This window comes from Sciurus carolinensis, chromosome 12 (assembly GCF_902686445.1).
Source record: "Sciurus carolinensis chromosome 12, mSciCar1.2, whole genome shotgun sequence".
NCBI classification, from domain to species: Eukaryota; Metazoa; Chordata; class Mammalia; order Rodentia; family Sciuridae; genus Sciurus; species Sciurus carolinensis.
This window is the reverse complement of record NC_062224.1, coordinates 113,557,140-113,567,451: the sequence shown is the minus strand read 5'-3', so window position 1 is coordinate 113,567,451 and position 10,312 is coordinate 113,557,140. Positions and strand designations below refer to the sequence as shown.

Genomic DNA, 10,312 nt, shown 5'->3' with positions numbered 1-10,312 from the left:
GCCAGCACAGCCACATTCCCTAACCCCCAGTTCTAAACCCTGAATGGAGAGCCACCTGTGGGACAGCGAGCTGAAACTTAGGGAACAACACAGGTGAGAAATGGGAACCCACAGGCAGAACACAGCACCCGTGAGCGCGCTCCAGAACCCCACCTGGGGCCTGGATGCACCTTATCCATTCTTAATCATCTGCACACCAGAGCTCCCTAGAGATTCTACAGGAACCAGGAGGCCAGGAGGCCAGGAGGCCAGGCCAGGTGGGTGGGTGGGTGGTGGTGGGTGAGACTGACACAGAACAGTGGCATGTCTGGAACTTTGTTTTTTCTCCACGTTCTGGGCTGGGATTTGTAAAATGCAAAAGGTACAAATCTAACTGTTAACAAAAGTGAGTAGGACTTCCTATCTGTTTAGGAAAAGAGGGTGACAAATTATTCTTGGAAGTAACTTTCATTTCTACACAGGAAACAGGTAATAGGATCCATTCAACATTAACTTGTATTCTTCAAAGACTCCATCTGGGAAGATACTATTATAAGCTCTGTTTTACAGACAGGGAGATTGCAAATTTTTAGGGTTTCTAAAATCTATTTTTATTAACACACTTTAATCATACACATTAATGGGATTCATTGTGAATATGGAAAACAATTTTAAACTCAAGGTATGAGACTACAAAACCCACTGTCTTAGCCTGTATGTCTCCTGAAACAAATCATTTGCTCAAGAAATCTAACAAGAAATCCCTCTCCTGGATTTGTAGCCATAATTCACATCCCAAGTCCTCTTCCTGCCAGTTGTCTTGGTTAGGTGTGTCCCCTTTGGACTGTTACCTCAGAATTATCTAGTTCGCAGGACTGAGCTTCTTTTTGATACCTTCTGCATTTGCTGGACCCACTTCTAGGGATTGAACTTGTGTCCAGAGCCTCTGCTCAGGGTCTGTCTCTGCTACTCCTGGACAGGCCTCATGTTGAAGGCTAATTCGAGTTTCTCTTGAAAACACCAGTCATGCATCGCAGGTTTACCACTGCCTGAACCTCCCCGCCAGCCCATGCAGTTGGCCGGCCCATTTGAACTACCTCATCCAGCAACTGGAACTGCAGCTGGCATTTCCAGCAAGGGCACTCTAGGGACTAACAGGAGCTACTGCCCGTCTTCTGTGGCTAGCGTGCCACTGCCTGCCACTGTACACTCACCTGATGAGACACAAAGTGATTGTAAATGACTTTCTACACGTCATAGTTAGGAAGAACATATGTAATCCTATATATGTTAGCAGTGTGTGTGTTTAGTTTTTGATGATGTGAACTTTCTTCTTTATGGTACTAGGGGCACTTTACCACTGAGTTACCCACCCAGACTTTCTATTTCAAGATGGTGTCTTACTAAGTTACTGAGCTGGCTTTGAACTTGTGATCCTCCTGCCTCAGCCTTCCGAGTTATTGGGATTACAGGGATATACCATACCAGGTTTGATACAGACTTCTTTAACTGTGACTTTCACTGTAGAATAATAAGCAGGTGTTAAGAAACATTTGTGATGAAAAAAGGAATTGACAGGGTTGAGACCCTTAGGAGGTTTGTGTCATTTCCAAATGTCTTTAATTGAGATTCCAGTTCAAGGTGAGGAATATGATTGGGAGCAAATTACTTAATTCCTTTGAGTTTCAATTTGGCTATAAAATGAGGACAGAAATCAGAGCCTAATCCAGGGCTGTTTGGAATATTAAATGTTAGTATGTGTAAAGCTAAACTGTTATACATATAGTATAAGCTAAAAACTGTTAGCTATCATGGTCACTACTAAACTGGGGTTGACATACATCCTATGAGTTTATAATTATGAAGCAAGATACTAAACAAGTACCTAGTTGACAGGTTTCCAATAAATACCACATTTAATTAAATCTAAGATGTAGTATTATTTAAGGTACTTCCAAGAAAGAAAAAATGCTGACAAAAAAGGGTGTTAGTATCATAAAGACAGAGGGAAGATCAGTGGAATAGGAGATTGTGGGGGAGAAGGGAAGGATGGAAAAAGGGAGGAAATGCAGAATGAATTTGACAAAATCATACTGTGTGTGTGTATAAATATACCACAGTGAAAAACATTTATACCACAGCTATAAAGCATCAACTAAATATATATATAAATGAATTTGTTCTTTTTAGATATACATGACAGTAGAGTGTATTTTTCATATAATACATACATGGAATATAACTTCAAAAAATATATACAAATGAATGCAAGGTAGACTAGTAAAAGATAAGAGGGAGAATGGGGTGGGGGCGAGGGGAGGGACCAGGAGGGGGCACTGGGGACTGAAACGGAGTGATCAATTCCCTGCAGGTATGACTGTGTCAGAATGAACCTGACCATTATGAACAACTGTGATGCACCGATAGGAGAAAGTGGGGGAAAGCATGTGAGGGTTTAAAAAAATTTTGTGAGGATTAGATTTAAAAAGAAAAAAGCTGACAATTATAGATAGCATAGCAGATCTCAATTTCAGTGATGTGAACATTTTTGCACCAAAATCAACAAAAGCAGTAAAATACTTTTTCTCCCCCCTCCCACATTAGTTAACAACTGATAAGGAGTTCACACACCCCAGAATTCTCTTTTCCTATTCTTTTTTCTCCTACCAAGACCCTAGAGTCTCTTACTTAGCTACAAGGGGGTAACATTAAGTTCTCTGTATCACTTTTATACTCCATCAGATTCTTATTTCCTCATTTCAACTGCTCAGCCTCCTAGGTAAATGAATATGAAAATAAAACCTTCCTAGTTATAAAAGGCCTTCAACCTCATATTTGGATTCAGTGCCATTTAGAAATGCAATATTATTTAAAAATCTGGTCAGACACTTCATGCGAACAAGGAACTAAAAAAGGCTGGGAAGAAATTCACAAACTTGAGATAAGAAACGGCAGGATTTCCTGGGAACGACTTCATGAAAAGTCCAAGGTGTGGAAAGGGCAAATGGAACGAAAACAGACAACTTTCCCACAAAATGATTGCCGGGCCATCTTGTCAACGCTCAAGGACAGCTTCTCAGTCTCACCTGGCAAACACAAGGTTGTTAACATAGTTGGTCTATTATCTGGTAAACACATACCATAATTTCAGGAAAAAAACAATAGCAAAACAGAAGTTTGGAGTCATTCTGTTTATTTCACTTAGGAGACTCGGCGAATATTAACTGGGCTGCTTAAAAGTCATTTCAATTAGAAATCTCTTTAGTCCCTCATCAATTATTTTAAGTGTTCTAGTCTCAAATACATCCCTTTCTTCTACAAACTTCTGGAAGAGATGAACACCTCCACCAACACCAAAATAATGTGCCTTGCTGGCCAGAAGTACCTGCCCATTTTCACCCAGCAGTCTGTGGAATGCCTGGTGTAGAGCGCTATAATAATCTGGGTTGTAAATGGTTTCTGAGGTGAGAATGAGGTCATATTTCACAAAGAGTTTTTCACCGCTCAGCACAAGTTTACAAAACTCAGACCACTCCCCGGAAAAGAAACGGCACTGGCGCAGTTCTTGGGCTACTTTTGATTTCCTGCATCTTTTTGGATCTGGTTCATTTACATCATTCTCTTCCTCTTCCAAAGTGGAATTAGCCACTACATTAGGTAGGGTCACTTCATCAATTACCAAACTGTTATAATCTTGGAAATGAATTTCTTTGGCCCCTCCCTTGAGTGCAGCTATACCCAGCAACCCTGATCCACAGCCAAGATCCAACACTTTTTTCCCAGCAAATTTCACTTTGGCCTTTGTGAAATAAGCTAGGAGGTCAAAGGTACATTCCCAGATTTTTAAGCCTCCTTCATAAATGCCTGTAATCAGATCAGAGTGTGAAGAAAAGCTTTTTGAAACTATGTTTTCTCCGGGGAAGTTCTCTTTCAACAAGGTGGTTTTCACTACTGATAGGTTAACATGGTGGAGACCTGGCAACATTCCTATGACTTTATTTTCCAGCACTTTCTTCAAATCTCTAGGCACAGCATGCTCTTTGGCAACTCTCGAGCAGGGGCCTTCGTCATGTGTCCCCAGGTCCCCTGAGCTGTCAGCTGCACTGGGTGGGCTGTCTGCGTCTTGAGAGGGAGCTGCGTTCTCCACTGACTCACGCTCCCACAAGTGCTCCTCAGGTGACCCCGACTGTCTTGCAGAAAATGTTCTGCTTCCTGGTTCTCCTTGACTCTCTGAGGCAGGTGATGCTTTTGAGGAATCCAGAGTCAAAGCTCCATTCCCAAGAGGTGCTGATTCGTTTTCCAGATGGTCTTCTATACTGAAATTAAATTGAAAGGTCATCCTCTTATTAAATGCACACGGTCCTTGAATTCGAAGGAAGAGTCTTTGACTTCTGGACAGAATTTGATGGCCCACAAAAACCTGCCTCTATTATTCAATTAGTTCTGTTGAGGTCATCTCCTGTTTGGCTGCTTATATACCATTACAAATACTTAGAGACATTTCCAAAGACTTTTTGGAGGTCTTTGCTCCTCTTTGAATTTAGCCCTGGAGTAAAAGTAAATAAATAAATAAAATGATTAAAGCAAAATGTCACATTTCACTAAAGTGAAACATTAAACAGCCCCCCTTACCCTACCCTATAATCAGCTGCCTTTTCTAGAAAAGCTGTGGAGGGAGAGAGAGAGGAGATTTGAGAAAAGATATACATACACACACCTTAAGGTTCAAAAGCTGGAGAAGAAAATAAACTGCAAAAACAAGAGAGGAACAACAGCAGCAGCCACTGCCACAGAACAAAGCCCAGGATTTTCAGACAGGACAGCCTAGGACCTTGTCTTCCCACGATCCTGACTGTAACCAAACCTGTTCACTCCCTAAACTTCCAGAATTACTTCATTCTGTTACTGCCTCAAAACAAACAAACAACAACAAAAACAAAAAAAACAAAAACAAAAACAAAAAAAAACAAGGAAGGCTGAGGCAGGAGGACCCCAAGTTCAAAGCCAGTCTCAGCAACTTGGTGAGATCCTGTCTCAAAATATTAAAAAATGGCCTGAGGATGTAACTCAGTGGTCAAGTGCCCCGGGTTCAATCCCGGTTACAAAAACCCAAACCCAAACCCAAATAATACAAGAGTTCAAGACTGTAGTTTGGAAGGTGAACATCCCTGTAAAAACCTGCAGGTGAGGTCCTCACTGGGAACATTTCTTCCAGACCAGCAGCCCTGGGCCTGAGCCCGGAGTGATTAACAGACTAGTGTGGCCTCAGAACAGACACAAAACAAGGGCACAGAAGAACGCAGGGAGGACCGCAAAGGTGGAACCTGAGCAACTTCTCGGAATCTACTGTGCCAGACACTTCAGGACATCTGTTCCAATTCGCACGACAATCCGCCACGTGGAATCCTCATTCCCTTCACTCAAGGCACGCAGGGGAGCACTCGGGTACACGGAGACATGCAGGTGACACAGGGCAGCATGCAGGGGAGCACACGGGTACACGGGGGCACGCTGGTGACACAAGGGAGCACGCAGGGGAGCACATGGGTACATGGGAGCACACAGGTGACACAAGGGAGCACGCAGGTGAGCACACGGGGACACGCAGGTGAGCACGCAGGTACACGGGGACACGCTGGTGACACAAGGGAGCACGTAGGTGAGCACGCAGGTACACGGGGACACGCTGGTGACAAGAGGCGGCACGCAAGGGGGCACGCAGGTACACGGGGACACGCAGATGACACGAGGGAGCACGCAGGGGAGCACACGGGTACACGGGGACACGCAGGTGACACGGGGCAGCATGCAGGGGAGCACACGGGTACACGGGGACACGCAGGTGACACGAGGGAGCACGCAAAGGAGCACACGGGTACCCGGGGATACGCTGGAGACACGGGGCAGCATGCAGGGGAGCACACAGGTACACGGGAGCACACAGGTGACACAAGGGAGCATGCAGGTGAGCGCGCGGGTAGACGGGGGTATGCAGGTGACACGACGGAGCACGCAGGGGGGCACACGGGTACACGGGGGCACGCTGGTGACAAGGGGCGGCACGCAGAGGAGCACACGCGTACACGGGGGCACGCTGGTGACAAGGGGCAGCACGCAGGGGAGCACACGGGTACATGGGGGCACACAGGTGACACGAGGGAGCACGCATGGGAGCACACGGATACACGGGTACACGCTGGTGACACGGGGCAGCACGCATGGGAGCAAGCGGGTACACTGGTACACGCAGGTACACAAGGGAGCACGCAGGGGGGCACACGGGTACATGGGGACATGCAGGTGACAGGAGGGAGCACGCAGGGGAGTACACGGGTACATGGGGGCAAGCTGGTGACATGGGGCAGCACGCAGGGGGGTACACGGAGGCACGCTGGTGACACGAGGGAGCACGCAGGGGGACACACGGGTACACGGGTACACGCAGGTGACACGGGGCAGCTCGCAGGGAAGCACACGGGGGGCACGGTGGTGACACGGGGCAGCACGCAGGGGGGCACACGGGTACACGCTGGTGACACGAGGGAGAACGCAGGGGGGCACACGGGTGACACGAGAGCATGCCGGGGGGCACACGGGTGACAGGGGTGCCGCGTCCGTCCTGCCGCGCCGCGGGTCAGCCAACCCGAGCCACACGTGCACTCGCAACGCCCCGCGGGGCAGAGGTAGAAACCTGGGGACTCCCTCACCTCCCGGGAGCACGGATCTCCAGGTAGAGCTGTCCGCGACCCAGACGCGGGGACACTGGCCGCCCCGGGCCCCGGGATCGCAGGACTGAGACCCGCGCCGCGCCGCCTCGCCCGGCCGAGCGCACCAGCGAGTGGAGTCCTCCGGGGGCCAGACGCGCCGGCTTCCTCGGCGCCCAGGCGCGCCTCTGTGGTGCCCGCGCGGGCGCAGCGCTCGCAAGGCCTGCCGGGAAGCCGGGGCTTCCGGTGCGGCTGTGGCGGGAGCCGCTTGAATCCGCCGAGGCCGGCAGCATGTCGCAGGAGCGCGCGGCCCCGCTGGAGGAGCTCCGTGGCTGGCCCGAGGCGACGTGCCGGCGGGAGCTGCCGTCCGTCCTGCCCCGGCTGCTCATATCCTCGCGGAGGGCCGGGTGGGGGCGAGCCGCGCCGCCGGGTGCCGTGCACCCTTCCCGCAGTGAGGTGGCTGCTCTGGCCGGGGCGGGGTGCCCTGAGCTCGGGTCTGGAGTAGAGTGGCACCGAGGTCGCAGGGGTTTCCGTCCGCGCAGTGGGTGGTGAGTGTGAGTAGTGCCCCCTCGGTGTCGTGAGAGCCCCAGGGGACAGTGCTCGGGTGCCGAACCTCGAGGTGGTGGGTGAATGAGTCTCGCCCCGCGCCTTTCCCGGCCACTGCCTTTTCTCCGTTGCCGCTTAGAGTTGCTTCAGTTGTCGGCTTTCCTCGGCCTTCGAGTCGCTGAATGCCACTGTAGCCAAGGCAGGTAGTTCTTTGTTAGTCTCAGCCTTTGTGGTTGTAAATGTGAGTGGAGACCCAGCCCTACGAGTCACAAGGTGATTACTCGAGCGAATACAAAACGACCTTTTAAATGCTAACATTGGACAAATGGTATTTTTACAGCTAAAGCCCCCAATAAATATGAGTATCACAAAGAAGTCATTCAGCAAGACGTTGGCAAAATCCCAGGAGGTACCAGTGCCTCTCTTTAGTCATTGTACAGATATGGGATTGCACTGAGTTTCAACTTGGAAGCAGCCACCCTCCCACTCAGAAAACGTGCAGAGTACGGGAATGTGCGTCAGGCGGGGCGTTAGGTTTTGGGAGAAACAAAGATGAGCGACAGGGTTCCTTTTTCTCCCTTCAGGGTTCTAGGGGGGAATTGATGAAATTGAAAGTCAACATCCCTACCTTACTTTGCATCTCAAACTTCACTCGAAAAAACTCAAATGTATTCTTCCTGCAGTTTTCTCCATCTAAGTAAATGATTTTATAAACCAAAACCTTGAATCCTCTCTATTTTTCATACTTAATCTGCAAACTGATGTTTCTGACCACAAACAGTATTTTGAATCCTCTCACTTATCTCTCTCCCTGTTGTTACCATTCTGACTCCAAATTCCTACCACTAGGACTATTGTTAGTAGTTTCCTTGTTTCTACTTATGTCCTCCTATAATTCATTCTTCAAAAAAAGTAGGTGAAAAACAATGGTAGTGTAATTTCTCTTTTTAATCCCTCCCCCCAAACCTGGCAAGGGCTTCTTAATAAATTAGGAGTAAAATTCAAACTTACCTTCAAGGTTCCCATGATCTGAGGCTTGCTCTTTTCTCACAGTTAGCTAATTACAGTATGTCCACAAATATATCAGGCTCACCTGCATCAGAATCATTATGCTCAGCCTACTGGTTCTCCCAGGCTTTTGGACATTTCTTTATTCAGGTAATGTTACTTCCCTAGAGGGGCTTTTTCAGAGCCCTTGGTGTAGATTTCCCCCAAACCCATTTTTGTCACATTGCCCAGTTGAGTTTTTTAGAGAGGAGTGTCATTAATAGAAATTGTCTAATTTGCTTCTCCCTGCCCTGTTTTTCCTCACTACACTCTAAAGTTTGTTCACTGCTTTCTCCTCAGCATTGGGAACTACCTGGCTTATAATAAGTGTTTAGTAAAGTGCTGAAAATAGTGCGAGTGATAAAAGGGTTTGGAAGCCTCAGACACTATTTTTTTTTTTTTTTTTTTTGGTAGAAGGTAAAATTTTATCTTCACTGTTTATGACAAATGAAAGAAAATTGTAACACATCCAGAGTCCTCTCACCCCAGTGTAATCATTTTTGGTATTTTGCATTCTACATATTATTGTCCGACCCTCACCTGCATGTTTATATAATAGTAACTTAGGGTGAAAAATCTGACATTTTCTGTAAGGCAAATTCTGCCCTACTGAACTCAGATAGGTTTGAGACTACCTCATTTTGATTGCTGTTGTAAAAGTATGTGCAAAGATTTCAGAAGAGGAATCAATTCTTGTATTAGGTGATGGGATTATGAATATCCACATTTCTTGTTGGCATATTCTTTAATGATCCTTAGGTTTTTATAGTAAGACGATTCTAGTAATTCTCAATACTATTAATTCTAGTACCAATGTAGTTTACAGGGTGGTTACTATTAACTTTTGTATTGAACATAGGATAATGTATTAGTAAAATATTGGAAGCCCTTGCTTTGTTCAGAAGGATTTCAGTCTAGTAAGGTTGGTAAGATGGGTATGCAAGTAACGTGAAAAGATGTAAGACAGCTGCAGATGAAGTAGAAATGCCAAGGAGAGAGAAGTGTCTTTACTGGAAACCAGAACTGCGTGTATCCTATAGTAGCAGTATTTCTTATCTCAAAAATATTTCATGACTACACATGCAGTGAAAATTTATCCCTGAGTAGTTTTGAAATATTTCCTTTAAGTATTTTCACATCACTTTTGTTTACCTAATAAGCATTAAGTCTTTAAAAGTAAAAGTAGGCCAGGAATTACAGTCTCATGGATTATTGCTAAATTACAAAAAGGGTTCTTTTTGAACCTGTTCTCAATAATGAATATTCTATTACTGTGATACTGTATCTTCCTTAATTATTTTACTCTATGTATCAACATTCTGAGAATTGGATTGAGCATGTTCGTAAGTAAAATTAATTTGTTTGTATGATTTACTTTGTTGTCATTAGGTCTGAATTCCACATATATCGATAGGTAGGCCCTTGTAATTTTGTATTCCCTTCAACTTTAATCATTTTCTGTGTTACAACCTCTATAACCATCCATTACCTAAAATGAACAAATTCCTTCAAATTACAATGCTTAAAGTTTTAAAATCCATTTTGGATAAATGCCAAAAGATCTGTTGTCTGTGTCTGTGCACATCGTCAGTTTTCAATGTTAAACTGTGATTACAGCCATGTGAAGCAGTTTGCAGTCTACTTAGTAATATTCAGCATCTAACAAGATTAATGTTGTTTAGAACATACTTTCTGAGTTACAAAAAGCTGATCGTCTAGGTGATGACATTTGGGGAAAGTTGACTTTCTCCTTTTCATCTTTTTATCATTTTACCTTGATAAGATTTACTCTCTTAGGAGAGGAGTTAGAGAGTTAAGACTGTAGGTAGATTGCTCAGTTTACTCAGATTTTGAATTAGCATATTTGAAATTTTGCTGAGTTGTGGCATTTTATAATTTTGAATGTATTTTCTGTTGTATCTGATTTTTTAAGTGACCGATATATTTTTTATCTTGAATGTAAGTTACTCATTGTAGAACATTGTAATATGCAAAAAAAACAGAAAAGGTAATAAAATATCCACTAATCTGCAATC

General features: G+C 45.4%; 2 protein-coding genes across 4 annotated transcripts in view; one reads left to right on the top strand and one right to left on the bottom strand.

Annotated features, from left to right (window-relative positions):
* Window positions 1-583: 583 nt before the first annotated feature.
* Window positions 584-6,819, bottom strand: Mettl18 (methyltransferase like 18). The gene is made up of 2 exons (XM_047520469.1): window positions 6,687-6,819; window positions 584-4,525 (listed from the first exon to the last, which is right to left on the bottom strand). Exon 2 carries the CDS (start codon window positions 4,316-4,318, stop codon window positions 3,200-3,202), a length of 1,119 nt encoding a protein of 372 aa, XP_047376425.1. The 5' UTR covers window positions 4,319-4,525; window positions 6,687-6,819; the 3' UTR covers window positions 584-3,199.
* A 33-nt stretch (window positions 6,820-6,852) lies between these two features.
* Firrm (FIGNL1 interacting regulator of recombination and mitosis) overlaps window positions 6,853-10,312 on the top strand; it is a 41,206-nt gene continuing 37,746 nt past the window's right edge. For 2 of the 3 annotated variants that reach the window (XM_047520457.1, XM_047520456.1), the window contains exons 1-2: window positions 6,853-7,070; window positions 9,580-9,619. In XM_047520457.1, the coding sequence (XP_047376413.1) occupies window positions 6,975-7,070; window positions 9,580-9,619 (136 nt within the window). In that variant the 5' untranslated portion in view covers window positions 6,853-6,974. Of the gene's footprint in view, window positions 7,232-9,579; window positions 9,620-10,312 lie in introns of all 3 variants that reach the window. The other variant, XM_047520459.1, reaches the window with a different exon arrangement.

Bases quoted from the DNA above. Each gene is read 5' to 3' on its own strand.
- Mettl18 (XM_047520469.1), bottom strand. From the start codon at position 4,318: ATGACCTTTCAATTTAATTTCAGTATAGAAGACCATCTGGAAAACGAA.